Source organism: Rhopilema esculentum, chromosome 13 (genome assembly GCF_057945365.1).
Source record: "Rhopilema esculentum isolate cy_ngs chromosome 13, ASM5794536v1, whole genome shotgun sequence".
Classification (NCBI taxonomy): Eukaryota; Metazoa; Cnidaria; class Scyphozoa; order Rhizostomeae; family Rhizostomatidae; genus Rhopilema; species Rhopilema esculentum.
The window spans coordinates 1,348,004-1,371,052 of NC_142827.1; the positions used below are offsets into that span (position 1 = coordinate 1,348,004).

The 23,049-nt window shown below is 36.0% G+C and overlaps 1 protein-coding gene across 14 annotated transcripts in view; it reads right to left on the bottom strand.

Moving 5' to 3' along the window:
* LOC135691612 (voltage-dependent T-type calcium channel subunit alpha-1H) overlaps positions 1–23,049 on the bottom strand; it is a 102,071-nt gene that overhangs the window by 17,236 nt on the left and 61,786 nt on the right. For 13 of the 14 annotated variants that reach the window (XM_089112205.1, XM_089112199.1, XM_089112202.1 and 10 more), the window contains 19 exons: positions 19,754–20,046; positions 17,825–18,067; positions 17,074–17,168; positions 16,269–16,443; positions 14,969–15,266; positions 14,631–14,723; positions 13,134–14,144; positions 12,563–12,714; positions 11,852–12,140; positions 11,151–11,309; positions 6,931–6,993; positions 4,326–4,651; positions 4,066–4,159; positions 3,053–3,141; positions 2,364–2,487; positions 1,970–2,038; positions 1,647–1,831; positions 1,059–1,185; positions 567–689 (listed from right to left, as the gene is read on the bottom strand). In XM_089112205.1, the coding sequence (XP_088968331.1) occupies positions 567–689; positions 1,059–1,185; positions 1,647–1,831; positions 1,970–2,038; positions 2,364–2,487; positions 3,053–3,141; positions 4,066–4,159; positions 4,326–4,651; positions 6,931–6,993; positions 11,151–11,309; positions 11,852–12,140; positions 12,563–12,714; positions 13,134–14,144; positions 14,631–14,723; positions 14,969–15,266; positions 16,269–16,443; positions 17,074–17,168; positions 17,825–18,067; positions 19,754–19,989 (3,951 nt within the window). In that variant the 5' untranslated portion in view covers positions 19,990–20,046. The remainder of the gene's footprint in view (positions 1–566; positions 690–1,058; positions 1,186–1,646; positions 1,832–1,969; positions 2,039–2,363; positions 2,488–3,052; positions 3,142–4,065; positions 4,160–4,325; positions 4,652–6,930; positions 6,994–11,150; positions 11,310–11,851; positions 12,141–12,562; positions 12,715–13,133; positions 14,145–14,630; positions 14,724–14,968; positions 15,267–16,268; positions 16,444–17,073; positions 17,169–17,824; positions 18,068–19,753; positions 20,047–23,049) is intronic. The other variant, XM_089112210.1, reaches the window with a different exon arrangement.

Genomic DNA, 23,049 nt, shown 5'->3' on the forward strand with positions numbered 1-23,049 from the left:
TTTTTTCTAAAAACCAAATAATGCTTGCCCAGGCTAGAAATTTTTAGCTTATTCGACAAATTGAACCCCCAATGCTCTTAATGCAGTTACTTTTTTGCTTTTAAGATTCTACAAATTACTGTTTTAAATAACATTTTTAGTAGCACGGTCCATATATTGGCGATTCTGTTTTTCTGATTGTTAACATTCAAAGACAAATCTTCAAAGAGACACAATTTTTGAACAACAACAATAACGACAACAACGACAACAACAACAACAACAAGAAGCAACAACAACAACAATAATTCTTCTACAACAAAGAATATTGCAAGGTCACATGGTAACAGGGTCATCGCGACTACGAAATTTCCCCCACAAGATTGGCATGGCATGTTTTCGATCAGTGTGACGTTAGAAATAATATCTTGGTAATGTGAACATTTCTTTGATTTGCATCGACAGAAATTTATCAAACCTCATTCTAGGGGGTGTTTTACCACTTACGCTCCCGTTCTTGTTTTCAATACCAAGCAGACGGTTTAGAAATCACGTTGGTATATTAAGGACAAATGTGAATTGTTTACCTTAAGCAGATTGTCAAAATTGTATTCCCTGTTTCGCCACGACCCGCCTCTGAGTAGACATTCGGCTTTTGTTTCAACGGGGCCACTTGGATTAAAGCAGTAGTAAAAAGATCCTTTAAAGATCTGCAGAACAAAGAAAGAATCACAATGTTAGCAATGCCTACTAAAATTTTATTACATTTCTGAAGAAAAGCCTCTGTGCCTAGAGGAATATAGGGCAATAATAATGAAAATGGCAAACCTGTAGAAATCGTTCTAGTTACGTCGAGGTAAAGCGTAAGATTCTATCAAGCGATTTATTCTATGGCATCCCCAAGACTCTTTTCTCCTTCTTCACTTTATGAGAGATGCTTAAAATATCGCATCATGTACTGGTAAAATTTCTCGATATTACAGATCAGAATATAGCACACAAATTTCAGGCCTTATTGAAATCAAAAGTGAAAATTGGGGCATTACTTCAAAAGGTGAAATGGAAACGAATGGCCTAACCTGAACACCAAGAATTCCAAATATGGTAAAGAAAACACCAGCAATAACAAGAAGGTTTCCGATTGGCTTCAAAGATGACATTAGTGTCTCAACAACAAGCTTCAAGCCCGGAGCTCGGCTAATCACTCTGAAGGAAAAATCATTCAAGTTTTAAGCAAGACATCCTACTCAAGCAGTTATAATTTACAGATAACACGAGATAAATCTAAATTTATTGAATCAAAACAGCTGCTCCAAATTAATTTATCAAATCAAAAACAACAGCCTGATCATCTAGTAATAAGATCAAATATTTGGGGCATCCGTTTGTAATTTTCGTATGCAGAATTACAGACACGGGATCATATCGTGAATAAGACATGAACTCATGAAGCCATGAGCCATACTCTTAGGACTACTGACATGATACTCAGTCCTCATCAAAACGTATTGATGCGTATTTCTCTCGTCTAATGTCTAGAGTTACAAGTTATAAACAATTCCTTTATGCATCAGGCATACAATCCCGTATATATCAATGCTTCAAAGTGGGTTTGGCAGCCTAGCATCAACGCATTATTTTATTGGCCTGGTCAAAGTCATACGAACCTTAACGGCCTTAAAGTTCGCAATGCCCTGAAGACTTTGAGGACACCAAGGAAGCTACTCTTTTTCTCGCTGTATCTCGTGACGAAGAAATCAATAAGGGATATCACCACTAATAGGCAGTCCATGACGTTCCAACCACTTTTCAGGTACGTTGTGTCTCCTACAGTGAATCCGTAGGCCAAAACCTAGTGCAAAATGGTTAATTTCGTTCATTCGTGGTATCATCTAGTCAAACATTACAATAACAAGGAAATAAGAAACAAAAAGATCTAAAGCAAAATAAAGGCAAGGAATTTTCAAAAATCATACAGAGAGACACAAACCTTGATGACCATTTCAGTAAGAAAGACGAAGGTGAAAACATTGTTTGTCGAGTCGATAAATCTGCGCTCCTTCAATAAGAATGAGAACAAGACTCAAGCACAGAATTGAAACCAATACACAACAAGCTCCACAAGAAGTTCAATAATTACATCTAATAAAAGCTACGCAAAATTACGTCAGTAAATAATGGCCTCTTCTTTATTCTTCTAAGTTAAGCATTTCAAAGAGCTATAAAATAATTCGGTAGAAAAATAGTTTAGAATGGGTTATGCTACATTGCAAGATTGAATGTACAACTAGTTTGTAAAATATTCTAAACCGTTTCCCAGTTCATTGTTTGATGAGAAAATTTTTTTTAAAATGTAGCGAGAGCTGAAAACTGAGCACACATACCGCCCCATTTTGATCTAAATCTGGACTCTCCATTGCTAGGACGACGCAGTTGAAGAAAATGAAAACAAGGATCACTCGGTCGAACCATTTGCTTGTACACAACATCAAATTGAACCGTCGAAACCTAGCAAAATCGCAAACAACATTGAAAATGATAAGCTCGTTCCCATTTGCTATCTAGCAGCTGAAAAAAATTTCATTGAACACAAGGTCTATCAACTAGAAGAACTCATGGAAAGCTACTTCAGTATTTTTAAGAACTTGGCGTAACTTTTCTTTCCATGCATTTTCAAGGACTGGAGAGCATAAAACAGATTGAGGGGGCTGAAAAGATCTTATGGGGATTAGAGCAAAACATGCTTAAAACCAAGAGCAATGCATGGTTTGTTGGTTTTTAGTCATTGCTACGGGTATTGACAAACCTAATATGAAAAAATTAAATATCTTCCACCTAGCTGAAATGTCTAAATTCTATAAACCCTAAACAATTATAAAACATCATTTACAGAAAAGCTTTTGGTTCAGTCACACAGCCAAACTAATTTCGGATTGTGTATCTTTGTGAATTAAACCTTTGTAACGATATAATAATACGCCCTGCATCGAAAACTCGATAAGAACGTATTACACATTTCAGTGGTTTTCCGGGTCCTATTGACTACATCTCGACAACTCTAGTAACTACCTACCAATTATTGGGAGCAAGCAGATAGAGAGAGTAATCTTTTCGATCTTCCAGAAATTTGAATGTTGGTAGGCAGTCGCGTAGGCAAGTTCTCTGCGTAAAGGAAGACAACAATGTCACAAAAGAGACGCATGTCTTACATAACAAGCCTTCTCTCTCAACACATTGTTTAGCAATCAATACATCTTTGCTGCAGATAGCAGCAGTTGGAACTTCAGTTTCAGTTTCACATAAGTTTAGGCCGTCTGTGGCGCTTCTCTTAAGGCCAGTGGATGGCATTCTTTGAAACAAATGAAACATGAAACATGAAACAAGGACTTCTGATTCAATGCATGCTCAAATTTTAACAAGTACTTCCACTCTAGTTGCAAACGTTGAAAGCAGATGTGTATATGTTAAACTCTTATATCGTAAATGAAAGCATGGGTTTGAAGTCATGAATAAATTTAGTCTCAATGAGAGGTGCCCTGTATATGTAAAACTATGGCGGTACTCAGTTTTACTTATGCCTATTCGTACTATTCAAATTTCAGTACATCCATCAGCTGAAGCTAGATGGGATGGAACGGGACATCCGAACACTTATTTGATATTCACTTGTGACAAGTAACTTTAATGGCTCCAGAGCCCTGTCTATTTCCTACAATAATCAGACAGATAACCAGTACGACGACAAAAAACATCGTGTTAGTAGTTTTCCAACTTCTATTGACGTGAATCCATAAGATAAAAGATTCAGTATATTGACATTCCAGTAAAGACAATCCGGGCGGTTAAGACAAAATGCACGAAATTAAAATTCGTTTTTATATTTCAGAATGTGAATTTAAATTTAAGAATAATGTATCCTTAAAAAATTCACTTCTTAAATTTTAGCTTCCTAAGACTTACTCAAACTGTTACAGAATGCCGGGATAATTGAATCCAGGTTGATCATTGTTGAGTATAAAAGATAAGATTCTCTTAAACCGATACAAATACCAAGATACCAAGCAAAACGTCTTTTCTTTCAAATACCTTCTCTGCAGCCTTTCCATCCTTAGCACCGTCATCACTTTGAATTGGCAATTCGATGAAATTTTTGTTCTTACGCAATAATGTATCGTCCTCTCTAAAAGCAAAAAAGTATCAATCACATATTGATTTATTTCTTGTGTACAATTTCAAGTGTATAAACAGAGGATGTAAATTGTTCTAAATGAATACGAGCCTACGAGTAGAGTTCACTATCGCTAATCATTCTTCAGATCAAAGAAATGTTATGATAAAAAGCTTACGCGGGGGGATTTGGTTCCTTTAACGAAAAGAGGGAATCGCACCGCACGAGCTTTTCTGGTATGAAATCACAGACGGGCTCGTTGTATTTCAATGCTAAGTCTGGCAAGGATTTGACCTTGCATTTCGAATGCAATGATGCTATTTGCTGGCAAGACGATCTTCCAACATCAGACACACTTCTGATAAGAGATGGTCTCCGCTGGCATCTTCCAGTACACTTGGTCAAGTGACTTCTTTTCTGGCAGTCGTATGAAGTGTCTTGGTGCAATGCATTCGTTGCTTCCTCCCCCTGCTTGTCTTCTAAAAGAAGCTCTTCTTCCTCTCCCTACATTTAAATGAAACTACATATGTGAGAAGAAGCGAGTAGGGAATAGGTAAAATGCTGCACATGGGTATGACCTGAAGCAAATGAGGAAGACGTAAAATGCATTGTATAGGTGTGAGCCACAATCAAGGTTTGCCTATAAAATTCAAAAACAAAATATGATGTAAAGGGCTTGCAGAAACCGAAACAAAGAGGGTGGGAAAGTCTCTCTTTGAATGTAGCCTATAAAATCTTATTTATAGGTTTGTATTTATGTACATGACCTCACAAACTTGTGTACGTAAAATCATATATGTCTATGACTTATAGACCCACCTTTAATGATAAAAAATTGAAAACTATGAACGAAATTGATGGAATATTCTTAGCGGAGGCTCGTTTTTCTTTAGGGGTACACTAGCATTTAGTATTACAAAAATTAAGTAAATCAAAATCACGCACGTCCATAAGAACGAAAAGAAGTTATTTTTTCCCTGGCCTGTGATAAAAGTGTTCGATGCCGTCTGGGCAGAGCTGTAAACGCCCAGTGTATAGAGCAGGACGGTTGTTAGTAGCTGCTCTGGGTTTCACGCTCAATGCAACCACAAGAGAATTGCTATCACGATATTTAGTTGTTATGTCCTTGGAAGAAAGTCGAAAATAGAGGAAGAAAATTCCATTCACAATGCTTAACGAAGTCGAGCTGAGGAACAAACAGTAGATATTGCTTTCTTGTGACATATCACCTCTTTGGTGATTTATCGAATTATAGAAAAAAAATTGTGTTGTCATTATATGTTGTTGCCTTCCCCACCTACGAATAAAAATCGAAAACTAAAGCTAGCTTCATTTCTCTATACAACTTCAGTCCTGTATGGAATACGATTTTGATCAGCGTTGAAACAGATGACTTTGAAATTAATAAAGCCAGGTAAAAATGCCTGTGTCAGCTTTAAACATCCGAATTCATATCAAGGTTTCGGTCAAAAACGCCCTTCTCTTTTATGAATTTTGCCGCTCTTTGAGTTAACCATTGTTATTGGTACTATATCAAATTTAACCCCGATTACAATCTTTGGTTTAAGCTAAAAATGTTTATGACAAGGAGAATTATTTCAAAATCATTAGCATAAAACTAAAAGGGAGGCTTCCGACAGAATATGAGGATAGATAAAAAACTATTTTCCTGCATTAGTAGATTTTAAAAAAGATGGCTCGACGAGCTTTTCTTCAAATCAAAGGGAAACCTTTCCAAGTGGTTGGGAAGGATTAAGAGATTCCTTGGGTTTTTCACGTTTTCAAGTAATGTCGACATAACTTTGGGATTCGCAAGCAAATGTTATCGTTAATGAGCATTTTAATTTCATCCTAACTTTAAAGGCAGCCTGTCATGACGTTGATTGGTTATAAGAACAAACGGATTTTTTATTGTTTCCAGTCCCCTTTAATTTATTGCCTTGTAAAAAATATGGCAGAGCGCTAGAATCGTGTTTAGGCTATTGTTCCAGCTATTGTCCTCGTTAACCAATCCACAGCGAGACAGATTGCCTCTAAATGGCGGCACCAGTATCTTTGGAGAAATATATAAATTTAAAAAGACACTAGGGCAATTAGTACATTACATATGCGTACTGTTGAAAAAGTTGCCGGTGAAGAGGAAGAAAATAACTGAAAAATTCACTTTTCTGGAAAAAGAATATTTTGCTTTTGGAATATAAATTGGCATTTCAAAACTTTTAAATACTGGATGTGTCTATTCATGGAAACTGCAAACATTAGATTTTGCATTTCATGCTCAAAATAGGCGAAACAGACGTTTAATGTATAGAGGACATAGTATGGACCTTGCCCGAATATGATAGCTTAATTTAGCAAAAACTGCCTGAAAAAAGGTAGAAAAAAAGAAAAAAGGTAAATAAAGTCTGATTAGGGGGTGTGGCGCTCCCTGGGCCTATGTCGCCTACGCCAATCATATCAGATTATTTAATTATGAAAATATTCGTCAATCTAACTTGAAAAAATTTTCAGACTGATTATTTAAAAGCAATCTTCAGACATTGGTAGAGAACATCTTTCCATATATTTTCCTGGTGAAATAAAGGAAGAACGGCAACAGAAAGGCAGGAATACCTGCAAAATGCGCTGTTAATAAATTTACACTCTACTCAAGTAGAGTTTGATGAGGTCAGCAGAATGGATGGCGGCAAAAAAAACAAAAAGTGAATGGTTAATTTAGAAGGCAAATAAAAAAATTAGATGATGTTGAGAAAGATTAGAATTCTAGATGAAAATATCGATACCTGCTGGTGGGTTTTGCATTTTATCTGTAGTTTTGATTTTGGCTTTAACATTTTTCGAAGTTTCTGAAACAGAAGGGTATAGGGAATACAAGCCTGGTTGGCATTTTATCAACTAAGGTTTGCATTTCATCAACTAAACGTAGTCGGGCCTAATTTCTTTTCAAATGTGGATCAAGATATAAAATCTAAAAATTTGAGTTTGCAAAATCCCGTTGTCGCCAGATTTGAAGACACTCAAACAAGGACTCGCAAAAACTGGCAATTTGCTGCAGCTATATAGTTGACGATTATTTGACATGCATTAAAAAACTTTGAAAGGTTCAACTGATAGAGACTGAATCCTTGTCAAAGTGCCAAAAGGTGGGACAACGGATATTTTGCTTATGCATAAGCAATTTACTTCAAAGACCATTCATGTGAGCAATCACAAATTTTAGTTTTGTGTTTCATTAAGGCTCTCTCATAGCTTTTCGTTTTGCAGTTAATATGAAACATAAGGTAAAGAATATCCGCTGAATTCTGTGAATCTTTAAAGAAAAAAGGCTGCCCTGGGGTGTGATTTTCGAAGGTAAAAGAGATTTCTAATTTTGATGACTGAGGTTAGTCACGCCAAGTATATGGTTAATTAGAATGAATGTGTAATGTGCAATAATGTATGTTGTAAACAGAGAGTGTATGCATAACAGGAGACAGTGTTTGTTAAGTGCTACTAACCTGTAAACATTTTGTACACAAAGTTCGGAATGTTAATCAAATTTATCACTTCAAATATTTTTATATACTTAACACTTATCAAGTTTCACTTGATAGCAAAAAATAATAGTTTTTTATATTCATATGGATATAGTATAGCTATGTTACATTTTACTCAAAAGCTATTTACATAATTCTTCAAAATTGATTTTGAAAAATGATCAGGTATTTTGAAGCCTTTGCTTTTAGTACTTAGTTTTGTGCGAAAATAGCATAGAAGCATAGTCGTAAAGCAGAATTGTAAGGCTGGATGATTTTAACGTTGATCTAACATACTTCTAGTTTGCAGCAGAATTATAGTGCACGTGCATGTAAGAGATACATGTCTGACCAAAGCTAGCATTTATAGTCCGTTTGTATGCTAATTCAACATAACTTGACCTCAGAAAAAACTTGAGAAAAATATTCACTCCTTGTTTCGATGTTTTTGCTATTGGAATATGTCTGCTATTGAGAGGTGTCCGTAATTTGAAGTGTCCGTCATTAAAAGGTGTCCCGATAGAAAGATTTCACTGCCAAACGATTTTTATCTGGTTTCATCTTACAACCAACTTGAACATTTCAAATGGGAACTTTGAGGGTGCTCTGAAATTTTTCCTGAAGCAGTTGATGTGTAGGACATGAGATGTTAGCTGTATTAATTATGCCTGCGAATGTTTGAGTTGGCATATTTTATTTACAACTAACTTTGATTTAGTTTGTGAAAAGGTCAGATTGTTGGGGCTAGGCAAAACACCATTCCCTGAGGCGTTGAAGGAAATATATCATAGCGGAATAAAAAATGTTCAATGACATTTTCTTTTAGTTGACTCGAAAGGACAAGAAGCTTAATTTTGGAACATGAGTGCGCGCAAACTGCTTAAAAGCCGTCAGATTTACATCGGAAGCAGGCAGTGAGGCCTTAAAGAGCAGAAAGATCACTTTTCATTGACCCGAAATGCGCCAAAAAGAACGAAAAAACAGACAAAACTAAGCGAAATCTGATTGAGCAAACGGACATGCAAATGAATTTGCCTTGGCATGACTACAAAGCTCATCTGCAGCCATCTTAGGTTTGAATAATTCATGACCTTAACAAGACTCATTTCGTTTGCATAATGGGATTATGCAGAAAGAGAAGATCTTGTCTTGGCTTACAACATCATGCGGTGTCATATACATAGAATGTCACGTCTAGGCAAAGACCTAGCTCGTATTAATCATAAGCCAATCAAAATTCAGCTGAAATTCACCGAGTAGGTGCCATTGGTTCAGTCAAAGACAGGATGAATTGTCCTCTCACGAGAACAATGGTCTTTAAAGTGTCCCAGACATATTTCGGGTCGTTTCAAAGTAAGGCTTTCGCGAAGTGACCCAATCAATTATAGTTTTAGCGAATAAAAAATGGCTGTAACATAGAAGGAGCACTCGAAGGCTAATCAGAGAAAATGGTCCTATCCTTCTAAGCTCCATATCTTTCTCCAATGATGTCATGATAGTTCTGGGAAGAGAATGTCAAAAGCACATTGTTTGAGTTCTAAATGTTGTTTGTATGTAAACAAGCAAATGTTTGGTATGACTTGCAGACCTGGTATGGTTTTAAAAATTACCCAGAGTGCTAAAAGAACAACAAACGGTTTAGACAATGCAACGAAGGGTGGAATGAGAATCGTAGTCAAGTTCCCATTAGATGCTCCAAAAAATTAGAATGTGCTCAATACTGAAATTGGTTATCGCAATGAGGAATAACTTTTCAAAAATGAGGAATCATGGCGAAAGCATCGACACATAAAACTAAAAAACAACACTGCGACAGGTGAACGACACAGCTATAAATTCAGTTGCAGTCAAAGCTTTTCATAGAAATCATCCACTTAACATTCGAAATTGGCTTCATGTGGGCAGAAACACGTGGTATCCGTTTAATCAAACGTTGGAACACACTGATCTGCCCTCGTAAGCCACGTTATATTCCAGTTTCCAAACAGAGAACATATTAAGCTGTAGGAAACTAGCAGATTTCATTTGTTCAAATCTGTAGCAGTTCCATCAGAAAGATGTACCAGGAAAAAAACATTATAGTAAGACAGCAGACTTCATCATAAGATTTCTATTGACTGCAGAGGCAGAAATGTAGACGAAAATGAGCTGATGATTTGAATGGATTGCTATCAATCACAAAACCTAACTACAATAGCTTAGCTTAAATTCACTCCGTTTGTCTGAACAGACTGCAAATTTGATAAATCGACTTTTAGCACCATAAAACCTCTTAAATTTAGCTTACAGATTACCAAAATCACTGTTTTTAAGAAAAACCACTTAATAAAATTTTGCAGAGAAGACTATTTCATCAAAAACAACAAGTCTTTAAGATCTCGAATTGAAAACCTGTGAAAAGGCATTTGTTGCGGTGTTTTAAAATTCAATATGTTGTCGATTTTCATTACCAAATCATGCCGATAACTGTTAGCAAGGAGATCAGAACGCTGCTTTGATTATTTTCATGACAAAGGTGAACTGAGCAGTTTTGTTTCTAGTTGGGCAATGCACGCAGTTATATAACTAATTCTGGCGTATTGCAGGAAATGAAAACTGTACATACTGACAAATCATCAAAATCATTTTAACTCAGGCACCAAAACACGTAAACCTTATTATGTCGGGCGCTACAGCGATGCAAAATATGTGCGTTGGAACAAATCGTAAAAACAGCTCAAATTGAACAGTTATAAAATCAATATTTGAGTTGCTCTTTGCTTCTTCATTACATCATCTTCTGACTAACTTTAAAAATTAGCATAGTCTCTGAGCAAATACCTTTCCTGCTTAACTACTAGATATAAAATAATTGCTGAAAATTTTAACATTAACCAACAAACTGATATCTTACGGTGTACAATCACATTAAATTGATATTTGGTGCATATAGATTGAATGAAAGCTGGGAAGATCTATTAAATTCTCTAAGAAAAGAAATAAGTTTTAATTAGAAAACCAAACATTTTACTTCGAAAAAAAAAATTATTTCACACTAATTGGGCATTTTTGCTAACATTTTGTAATGCTTGAGGAGGTATTTTATTGGGTTAGCGTTTGATAGATTCTTCTTTGTTAGGTTAGCGTTAAATAGTGAATGATATCGCAAAAATATGTTTTCAGACATGTTAAACCTATATCTATATATCATACATTATGCAAAACAATGAATTTTATGCCAATGATTGATAAAGAAGTATATTCACCCTAACCTTCTGACATGAACGCCTCTTTGCAAATTCAACTTAGTTTTCTATATAGTGTAGTAGATTTATTTTAGATCTCATCACAATATTCCATATTCTGATTGTTATTTACCTTAGGCTAATGGCTCATACCCTGAATGACTTAATTGACATATATCTTACTGGCAGGGTTAGGCAGGGTTTGGAACTGACATACAAAACTTTGATAACAAATTTGCAACGTTGAAAAATTTGATTGCTCACCGGATCATTCGAGAATCCCTCGACCAAGATGGCAACTAGCAAGTTAAAGAGGATGTAATTTCCAATTGTCATAAGAATGATGAAGTACAGAGCAGCCCATTTTGAAGTAAACTCCATTGCATCGTACATGACACTAGGCCAGTCTTCTTGTGTCAAAACCTAGGACAGTAGATATGAATCACAAAGTATCATTATTAATGCATCACAAATTAACCCCGAAGATGATGTTCTATAAAACAAAGGGAGAAGAACTTTAAAAGTCATGCAATCTAGAAATATGGGTGTAGCGGATGCAAAGCGTTTAGCGGGGCTTGGTGTGCATCTTACCCGAGTACCATTGCTTTATTGAGAAAGAGGTTCCCGGATAGAGCTTAGAATGCGATACATTTTGTAACTGGACCGGGTGGCTACAGACCTCTCAGCTCCTTAGTTTTCTACGTCTTTTAATATATATTTTAGAAGGGTTTTGCTAGTATAGAAACTCGAGGTCTTTTGAGCATTGCTTAATATACATTCTTTTACTAGACAAGCCTTTGGTCAGTGGCAAGGCGTCTGCAACTTGCAGTAGTCATATTAAGATTTTACATTGCTCACGAGAAGCTAAATTGTTTACACTAACAAATTGAAATGTTTACACTGTGAATATGAAAGCACTCCCAAGGTCAGTTTACATTTACAAAAACGGCAAAATAGCAACGTACTTGAAATGTAGTCATTAGTGCCCAGAGCAAAGAGTCAAAGTTGTGGCGAACGGTATTGCCTTGTCGGTTCATCTTCGCTCCAAATAAATGCATACCAAGGATGGATACCGTGAAAATAAAAATGATTAGCAAAGCCAAGAAGGTCATCACACTATCCAGGGTCTTCACCATCACAGTGATTTGCTTTTGCAATGATGACATGAATCGTATCAACTTGAAGATTCGCATTAATCGAAGGGTTCTCAGCACAGAGACCCCGCTCCCTGTGTCTCCAAAGATTTCTATAACGCTGCAAAAAGTGAAGAAGTATATACATTCAGAAAAGAAAGGTAGTGCTTTACTAAGTGACAAATACACAACCATGGTCCAAGTTTTCTTGTTTTTAACATGTTGCTCCCCGGGGATCAATGGAATAAGCATTCTTTCATATAATTATATCTCAGAGTTTAAAAATTTCATTAAAGCCATTAAAAATTAATATAAAGGTGGGTGAAAATCTAAATCAAGATGGCGTAAATTTTGAAATGAAGGTGACGTAAATAAAGGGTCACTGCACGTTGGGAAGAGGACTTAAACTTTCAGAAAACAAATTAATTGTGTATAGAATTACAAAAGTGAGTGCTGAATACCAGCTCCTGTCTTATGCCAGCCTAGCTCTTTATTAGATTATTCAAGTAAAGCCAATTTCCTTATTATGACAGCATGACAAACCTGATAATGACAATTGTTCCATCAAATAGGTTGAAAGAGTCTTTGATATATCCATAAGGACCATAGCCGATTACTTTTGAAATGAACTCAATGACAAAGACGATTGTGAAAATGAAGTTGAATATCTCCAGTGTATCTGTCAGCTCTTTTGGCTGGTGGAAAAAATCGTAAATCTCAGCAATATCAAAATTAGTACATCAATATTCATATTTTTTTCATGTATGAAAGAGATAATGATTTAAGAGAACAACATTTGACAAACTACCCTCAATACAAAACAAACTTCGATTGATTCTGATAGATTCTCAAAAATCTACAAAATGCATTCGAAACTAACAACAGGCTCATAGCCAAAAAGTCATTCGAAGAGGGAAAAGCATCTTTTAAATTAAAAGGGGACTTGTTCTCATTGAAAATTGAAAATAGGAGATCATCCGCACCCAGTAACCCTTTTCTGGCTAGATGCATTAAATAGATGTTGCTTGTGGGTTTTTGCAATTTATTTCAAGGGTGATTAAAAAAACAAGCTCCGGTTACTTCCATTAATCTCCATCATCAAAAACACACATACCTGACCGTGGTGTTCAATACCCATCATGACGGTATTCAGTAATATTGCACTCATTATGATTATTTTGAACGGGTTTGACTCGCAGATTGCCTTCATTTTTGAGCTCATCCGCGAGCAAAGCCCGGGAACTTCCACCTCCTCGATTTCCTCCTCCTCATCGTCACTACTGCTGCTCCTGTAGATCTCCTCGTAGCCTCGCCCATCGATGTCGGCCTCGAACTGCTCCACGTTAGGGCATACAGTTGGCCGTTTTCGTTTGAAACTAGGAAATTCGTATGAAGCCTCTGATGATTTTAATGGTATCTCATCACTAAATCCCGATTTATCATTTAAAGAAGTCGAATAGAAAGATACAGTGTGAGTAGGTTGTGGTGAACGGGGAGACGGCTGGCGGCATATTAACACAGTAGTGTCCGGCATTAGCAGTGCAGTACTCTGAATAGCGACAGGACAAACGCTGGCTACGCCAACCCGAGGATCACGAAACTCGTTGTCAATAGCAACAATTGTGGGAGTTCTCAAGGCAGATCTCCGACCGGTCTCACTTGGCTGAAGAATATTAGGAGAATGGCTAGAGCAATCGCCAATTTGCCCACTGGTGGAGTTTGCCTGATCGCTAGAGCATATGTGGTGATGATGGTGAAAGTGGTGATGGTGATGGTGATGCAGATGGATTGTGCTTGTTGTGCTGTGTTTTTCTCTTTTCTTGACCACTCGTCGTTTCATTTTCTTTTTTTCTATTGGCTTGCAAAACCTAGTCCCAGCCAATTTCTTGCGGAGTCTTTTGCATAAACGTTTATACGCGTCTTCCATTATTCCGAGAATGGCTGCATAGCACCCTTGATCTTTAAAAGTATAGCTACTGATGGATCCGGAAAGAGTGCTGTACGACTTCAACAAGCGAGCCTTTCTGTTTGCCTGCTCTATTAGGGCTGATTCACGCTGCCTGGTCTCTGAAAACTGGGACGCAATCACAACTAGGCACAGGTTTGTCATAAAGTAGGCGCCAATCTAACGTAAAGAGGAAGACAGGTCACGTGAATAAAGAAAATCACACGAATTGGAATCTTAGAAGCCATTGATGGTCTTATTTTCTGTTATGCAAAATATTAGACGAAGAAAAAGCTTCATCAAAGGAAAATGCAAAATACAGTGCAAATAGAGCCATGGAGTCAGCATGCAAAGGATAAGAAAATATTTAATAACAGTTTAACTTTCCAGTTTAATCAAGGACCACTGATTTCAAAAAGTGAGAAGAAGTTTTTACCATTTTACTTTTGTAGTACGCATTTAGGGTGACTTTTGGTTGAGTGATTTTTTAACAGGTGACGTGAGAGATGGTTTAGCTAGACACAATAATTGAACTTTCCTGGCTTTTAAATCAGACACGTTCAGCTGCAGTGCATAAAGGCTAGATTTGAACATTACACAATTACCGATCTACAATCCAGATTGTTTGGATATTGAGCACATGCGCTAGAATTGAAATATACTTACGACAATCAAAGCAACAAAATAAATCCACACCCAGGGACTATACGAGTCTTGCAGATAATACATGATTTTGGACCAGCCTTCAAGCGTAATGACCTTTTTTGGAGAAAAATTAATAGCAGAATAAGCATAGTCAAAAATGCAAAGTACAATGAAGTATGTAATAGTTTACTTCTGGTGAAAACATGAATGATTACATAATTAATGCAAACCTATTGATATAAGCTAGTGGTTGAATTGACTTTTAACGAAGGAATTTTCAATGCTCAAAGATACAATTACTCACTACAGATACAAACTGTTCCACACAAAAATGGTAATGGGTAGCTAATATCGATTACCTGAAAAATTGCAACGATAGCTAGTCCCGTGTGGTCAAATGAGATGGCACCGTGATGTGGGTTGTCACCAACTTGCCTGCATTGGCTGTAGTACTGATTCCAGTTGACACACGATGAATTCGAAAGCGTTGTGTTAGAGTCATAAAATGATTCGTAACTTTCTTTGCAGACTGGACTAAACCGTGATGCAGAATAATTCGGAATAAAATCATTTGTACATTGAACAATTCCATTGTCTGTTGCCAGCGAGCATATGAGACTGTATTCAAAATTGTTCATGTAGTATGACGATATGTTTCTGGAATTGAAACAGAGCGGTTAAATTGTGCTTTGTCTCTAAGTATTGCCTAGCTTTTCAAAAAAAAGCTAAAAATCAGAAAGCCTATATCTTTTTGTTTGAACGACAGAAAAATATTTTTCTTGCATAATCTAGCAACCTGAGGATGGAATCAATTCATACAAGCATTCTATTAGATAAAGTTCCATTTGAGGAAAGTTCTAAAAGGATGCACAGCTTTACATAACAGAGATGAACAGAAATGATTAAGAGCAGAAAGCAGATGTAGGAAAGTAAGGAAAAGAAAGAGAAAATCAAAGAGAAGAAAAAGATGTAAAGAAAGATAGAAGAAGAAGAATGAGAAGAGGTAAACGATGAAGAAAAAAAGAAAGATTAAAAAGAAGGATGAGGAAAAGAGAAAGAAAGAAAGAGAAAGTGCGGAAGAAATCGAAGAAAAAGAAGAAGGAGAGGAAGTACAAGAAGGAAAAGAAGAAGGAGAGGAAGAACAAGAAGGAAAAAAAGAAAGAAAAGGCACAAGAAGGAGAAAAGAAATTAGACGAAAAATTACAATCAAGATAAAAGGAAGGAGAAGAAAGACGCAAGATAGTTGAAGAAGAAGAGAAAAAAATAAAAGAAGGTTGAACAAAAGAAGCGGATAATGGAAAGAAAAAGAAAGAAATTAAAAAGGCAAATATAAAAAAGAAGAAGAGGAAAATGAAGAATATGATAAAGAAGAAGATGAAAAATGAAAAGACGAAAGATAGGGGCCCAATGGTTATGTAGGAAGAAGAGGTCTGGGGCTCGAGCACTCTTTGAGGAACTTTGTAAAGGGGCTGTAATGATAAGAAATGAAGAAGAATAGACAGGTAAATGACGATGAAAAATGACCAGAAGAAGAAAGGCAAGAAAGAAAACGAGGAAGATAAAGGAAATAAGAAGAGAAATAAGAAGGAGAAAGAGCAAAATAGAGGACAAAGAATCCTCGTAAAATTTAATAAAGAAGCTGGAGAATAAATTACTTACGACTGACTTGTATTTACACCAGTGGGCAGTTCCAAGGCGCATCTATTTCTAAGGACGCCTTGCCATAACTGAACTCCAATAATGCCAAAAACAACGAATATCAGGGTACAGATTGCTAAAACATTGCCAAGCATTGGCAAAGTGTCTAATAAAAGTGCTACCAATATCCGGATACCTAGAAATAATGGAATAATAAGTAAGTTTTCCAGGCAATCGGAATCTTAGGCCATGTATTGTCCAGATATTCCATAAAACTGCTTAATTTGATACGGTCATCGCGATACGGTCAGCGCAGTTAAACTTTTTAAGCAATAAGGGAACTTGCTGTTAGACTGCCTTGACTTAAAGGCATTCGGCGCCCGTACGAATTTCGATAAATGAACCTGTCTTGAGCATCAATTCCGAATGGCGGTTAATTTTGTAATTTTTAATATTCATCGCTAACTTTCGGATTACTTTATAGTGCAAATTGACACGACCGCTATCTTTATTAAACCGAATCGGATCCCTTCTTTGAGCTTTGCATGACTGAAAAGCTAAAGTACAATTCAACTGTGAAGAGGAAGACAATTTCCTTGCGGCTATGTACAAAGACGGTATAAAACACATGCTGATCTTCAAAGACCAGGCCCATTCTAAAAAAATTACTTAACAATACAATCACAAATTTAGCTTAAAAGTCATACACTGCGTACGTCTTTACAAAAATGATCATCTGATGAACGATCAAAAAACTTTAATTGATGCAATGTAATAACCTGCAACTCAAAGTATCTTTATTCATTATACATTGACCTTTACTTACTAGGTACTTTGTTGATTGCGCGCAAAGGCCTGAGCACCCTTGCCGCTCTAATTGAACTAAGGTATTCACCATCACCATATAAGTATTCAAATGTGCTAAAATAAATAACATGCATTTTCATTCTCAAAGTGACGTAGCGAGGCACAGAATATCTAAGCAATTTTCATTCTATAAAATAGTCCCCCTTATCATATTAGATTAAATAGTTGCTTTCACTGCCAAAGACTGCAAAAGCTCATTTCAGTGTTTATTGGAAAAGATGCAGCTATTCTCTATAAATATTCGGCTGTGTTTTAATTTAATCCATGTTTCGGGGTCCATATTCAAACACCTATCAATTAAGAGCGTGGTTGATGGGCAAGATGTGTGGGTGCAACGCAAGGATGAACCGAAAACCTTTGCCAGGTGACATGGCTTCCGACGAGCTTTATTTTTTATAAGCGTTGAATACTGCTAACAGTATGAATATTGGAAAGAGCCGCAATTGGTGGCAGCTGAAGGTCTTTATTCAGAGTTTTTGTAAAGAACATTTCGATGCTGTACCATTGAAAATTTTTTAAGGTTCAGAAAATGATGATGATTATGTTTATGATAATTTTAAAAACCCTTTTCGCTAACATGCATAGGATAAGGCATAAAACAGGCATAGGATAAGGACGAATGGCAAGTCTCTTCTAGTTATCAAACTGTGTTTCTCACTTGTATTCAAAAAGAAAACGATAAAAATAACCAAAATTGGCTTTTGACTCACCTTGCACAGACGATAAAGAAATCTAGTCTATTCCATGAGCCACTCAGGTAGCCCAATGGTCCACAAAATCCCATTGCAATAATTTTCACTATCATTTCAAAAACAAAGAATGAATATATAGCCGTTTCTATCACTTCTAAAGTTTTACATCTGTGCGATGTGCATTTGTTATCATAAGGGTCGTACATTCCAAGCGTCACTCCATTGCATAGAATAACCATCATGGTTATCGTTTCAAAATACCTGATAGGAATATGTCAAGAAGTCACAACACTTAACGAATGCATTTTGACAATATGGAGTCATCGACATAGTAGCAATATCTTCAGTCAAATCAATCTGTTCACGTCGACTGTAAAGACAAAAACTATTGTCTGTGAATTTTCCAATTATAGCATCTGTAATACAGACAATCGTAATATTAATCTAGCTGAAAGCAGCTTTCTTTTGAAAAGATTTTTTGTATTCAATTTTAATTAATATTTGTTGGGGAGATGAGATCTCACTCTTATTGTTTCAGACAAAAGGCTTAATGATTTGTTCGAGCCAATCAACGTCGAGGAGCAGGAACGCATGCGTATTCTAACGAATTATCCCTACAAAATCCCCGGCCATCCTCAACACCCAAAGCCAGGGAACACAGCAAGATTTCGCAAACATATTGAAAACAGTAATTTTAGCAACTTAAACAAGTTTCATCAATTTCTGAGGAGTTTTGCGCAAATATTTAAAGGACGTATTTTCGTTTATTTTTCATTTAGGGGTTTCCTCGGAGTTTCTTTGTAGATATAGTTAAACGGGAAGATCAAAATTCGAAGCTTTCCTTTCCGCCTTGAATAATTGAATTGAAGGTACGTTTTCAGTTGTTTTAGTCGATTAAGTCGCCTTGGTCTGGCTCTAGTGTCGGAGGTCAGTTCAAATCAGGTTGTTTTGTTTACATTGAATGTCTAATCTACGTGAACACTTAGGCCGCCTCAGAAAATTCTCGATGTTTTTGCTTACCTTTGGAAGTTAAGTGAGCCTTAATACAAACGAAAAACATAAAACAACAGAGAATCCAGGCAGGTTTTTCAGTATGAAAGATATTTCTGCTATGATCAAACTCCCATGCCAATGTAAATGTTAAACTCCGACCGCTCAATTAGTTTTGAAATTTGTTCGCAAAGTTCTGTTTGTTCCATTCTCAGGGGGTCCTATGCCTCTTTGCCTCTTAATATATAACACGCATGTGCAATGGCCCCAAAACGGGGGTACTCATTTCACATTCAAGAACTTGCTGCATCTCATTTCCCCAACAAATATTCACAGCGGTATTTCTAATCTTCTAAAAGTTTTTTCATGTCTGACAATTAGAGACAAAATAAACACTTCAGTGCATTGGAAACTCCAGCCATCTGTAGAAAAATAATGGTAAAACAACAAGGACCGCTATTGTCTCTAGAGCAGGAGCCTTCACATCACAGAGTTCTGAGAACGCCAAGCGCGGAGCTCAGGAAACGCCTCCGTTTCCTCCGAAAAAAATCTGGCCTTCATCCCTTCCCTCGACATTTCTCTATTTTTTTTAATAAAGGTTTTACAGAAATGGAATTAATTGTTTGGCCCTCATACTTCGTTAGGAGAAGAAAAGTTTAAGCACAGTGGTAAATTGCTTTTAGTTTTTTTACCCTTATCAAGTTTTACATTGGCCTTCCTCAAAGCTACTCTATAGTTTCATAACTTTCCTTCGACTTACAGCTGTAGAACCGTAATGTTGTCTTGTCTTTGGTAATGCGGCAACTGTCCGCATACTGTTGAATATATTCACATTATAAAGTGCACGAATCTATAAAAGCTCAAAGCTACATGCATACCCCGAGTAAAACACATCCCCAGCTATCCATAACTTTTGGTATAATAACTGCAATATAAAAACTTTTAAAGAAAGGATACGGCCAGAGCAACACGTTTATGGCCCAGATCCTTGGTTTCGAGTAACGATTCAAACAGCCGAAGGCTTTTTCCGGGAAGAGCTCCTCCACAATGTCAACGTCATCACCATTAGCAGAATTGGCAGGTGAGTTTGTGATATCGCTATCCTGCTCTTTGTAAGTATGTTGTTGTGGCTTGTCTAGTATCTGAAGCTCGACCTTGGGCTTTTTCTCCTCTTTTTCGATATTCATTGCCATATTGATCAGGCTATTTTACAACTCGCTTGGCCATGTATTTGCTAGGCACTTGTATGACTAAAATTGATAACAAATGAACATTAAATGTAAATCACATGTTTGAAGAAAAATGGAAAGAACGGAATAAACAAAGTTGTCTGAAAGTTATGAAAGTATAGAACTGCTTGTGTTAAAATAAGTCCATACTTTCAAAATACCTGATATGATAAAACAAGTAACTAAGGAATAATTAATGACACCAACAAAGAAATTTAGAATTTCCAAAACACTGGACATTATCATAAAAACTACGGCATCCCATAGGTAAATCATTTCATAATAAAACAGAGAAGGTCTTGTTAGATCGAAAAAGAGTAAATATTACAAATTATACAGCATAACATTTAAACAAGCTTAGTGTTCTACAAAATGCCATGAAATAGTTTTCCGGTTTTCCGCTCCCGTTTAAACCAACATGATAGCTGCATTTTGCAAGAAATCAACCGAATTCTTTAAACTGATAAAGATGGCCAAATTCAGCACTGGTATCTGTTGCATAACAATTTCAAAGACAAAGAACGAAGAATGTGTTTAAATAATTGTTAAAAGCAAGATACCAAGAAAAATTTTCAAACCTAAAACACTGAAAACACTTTTGCGATAAATTGTCGTCCAGAAGTAGCATGAATTTGCTGCAGTTATTTTAAAAAAGAAGTCTATAGCAAAGTTTATTGCAAGAATCATGAATTATTGATGATCAATTTTTATCAAAATATAATTTACATGCATCGGCAATATATTTATAAATTGTTATCAGTTGAAACAGCACCACGGCCTTAATAAGATTTGGATTTCTTTGGCGTCCTGCTGTTCTCAATCTTGCCAACAAAACAACGATCTTTTTTAACAAATCAAGATTCTTTGTAGGACCTGGCCCGTTAGAGACAAATAGCACCATTTTATTCTAACCTTCAAATACTTTTCTAGCTTAGCAGAATTCAAGTTATGTAGCAATCATTCAGAAAAGATTCAACAATAATAGGCCGTTATTTTTTATTGTAGGAACACCAGAGGGCAGGGAGGAACGCCGAAGGGCGTGGTGGAAGGCCAAAAGACCCGGTGGTGGCTGAAGTGCATGGTGGAGGAGGACTGAAGGGCCTAGTGAGGGGCCGAAGGGCCTAGTGTTGGGCTGAAGGGTCTATTTGGTTTCGAGAAGAACAAAAAGATTAAATTTTTGCAGTTAGATTTAGCAGAAGTGCTTGCAACAAAACTCAGTCAAATGTTTAGCTATAGCTACAGATGGTTTGGGAGATTTAAACATCGAGAAAACTGTCAAAAAGAAGAACTGTTTGAAAGCTAAGGGTGCTAGGTCGGCGAATGGGACCTGGAAGCCACTTCCCTTTTCTTGAGCAAAATAGCTAATGATACCGCCGTGAAATGTATACCGTCGTGAAACGAAATCTTTGTAACTTATTTTTTGATATCTTTTCGCGGAAAATAATACCCCATCCCACACCTTAAAGATAATTAATGTCCAAAGGAGCTTGAAGGTAATTTTGCTCTGTCACGTATAAAGCGAAAATTTGCATTGGTCAGGAGAAGTTTGTCTATAAACAAGAAAATTCCTGATAGGTAGGCAAAAACCCTAAAAAAGCTATCATCAGTAAAAAAAGTTTTGCAACCAAATTTTGAATTGCCTTAAGTATTGACCATTTAGATTCAATACTCTTATAAAATGTTAAAAAGATATTATTATCAATTTTCATTATAGTGAGTAATGACCTTTTAGATTCAATACTATTATTGAAATATCAAAAAACTGTTATTATCAAACATTTTATTGCAGTTAGTATTGACCATTAACATTCAATACATATATTGAAATATTAAGACAATTATAAATTATTATTATTATCAAAATTTTTATTTTCGTAAGTATCTACAATTTAGATTCAATAGTATTTTTGAAATATTAAAAAACTATTAATATCAAATATTTATATTGCGGCAAGTATTCGGCATTCAGTTTGAATAAACAGTTCCTGGCAGTAAGACAAAAACAAGAGTTAGAGGAAGCGAAAACTAGGTCCTAATGGCATTTTTGCATTACGAATAGCTTGTATTAGTCTCCGTCCGATCGTTACTTCTTTGTATGCTATAACCTTTTGACCGGGCCAATGTTAATAAGCGTTTCTTATCTTGGGTCGAAAACTTAGTTGTACTTTTAGGTGGCATTAAATTAAAAAACTGAAGCGAATTGTAATGAATTTGACTGTAATAAATATATAAAGGGAGTGAAAAGTTAAGAGCATTGATATAGCATTTAAAAGGATACATTTCAATATTGCAGGTGACTTAAATTGGGGAAGTTCAAAAAAATTAAGAAATATGAAAAAAAGCAGAAACATTTGCCTCTTGGAATCAACCAACATTGGTGACAATTCCTGATGTATGCCGTTGGATTCAATGTAACTGGATTTCAGTAGACTAACCATCAAAATATGTAAGGTTGGCTGAAAATTTTTGAGCTTGCAGCAACCAACAGACTAATTTCAATGTGCCTTAAAATGTACGCAAAGGTCATAAATAGTTTAGCTTTTTAAATGGTAAATTGTTTTGACCTAGCTTTATCGACGTCCAGGTGAGCTTTCTTGAGTTTGAGATGTTTTTAGAGAAAACGCTTTATTGAAATATCTAGGAAACCTGTTACAACATAATTATATGCCGAAATTGTACTGTTATCTGAACTGTTATCTGTCAGTTGGCAATTTGTGCTTTGATTAAGAGAATATGATTCAATATTACTTGGAAAGGAATACAATTATACAAAAACAGCAAAAAACGATGGAAAATACAAAAAATATTGTGGCTTTTCATTTTAATGTCACTCGATAAAGTTATGCAGATTGCAATTGACAGGAAATTACGTTGTTTATGATTGTTGCTTCTTCTCTACCCAAATTTATCAACCATTGCAGTCAAGGATGCAAAAACTATGCATGACTTAACTATGAAAAATATCTTTACTCTGAAATGCTCAATAGTCGATATATTGAGACAAGCCATACGGTAATGTTATCG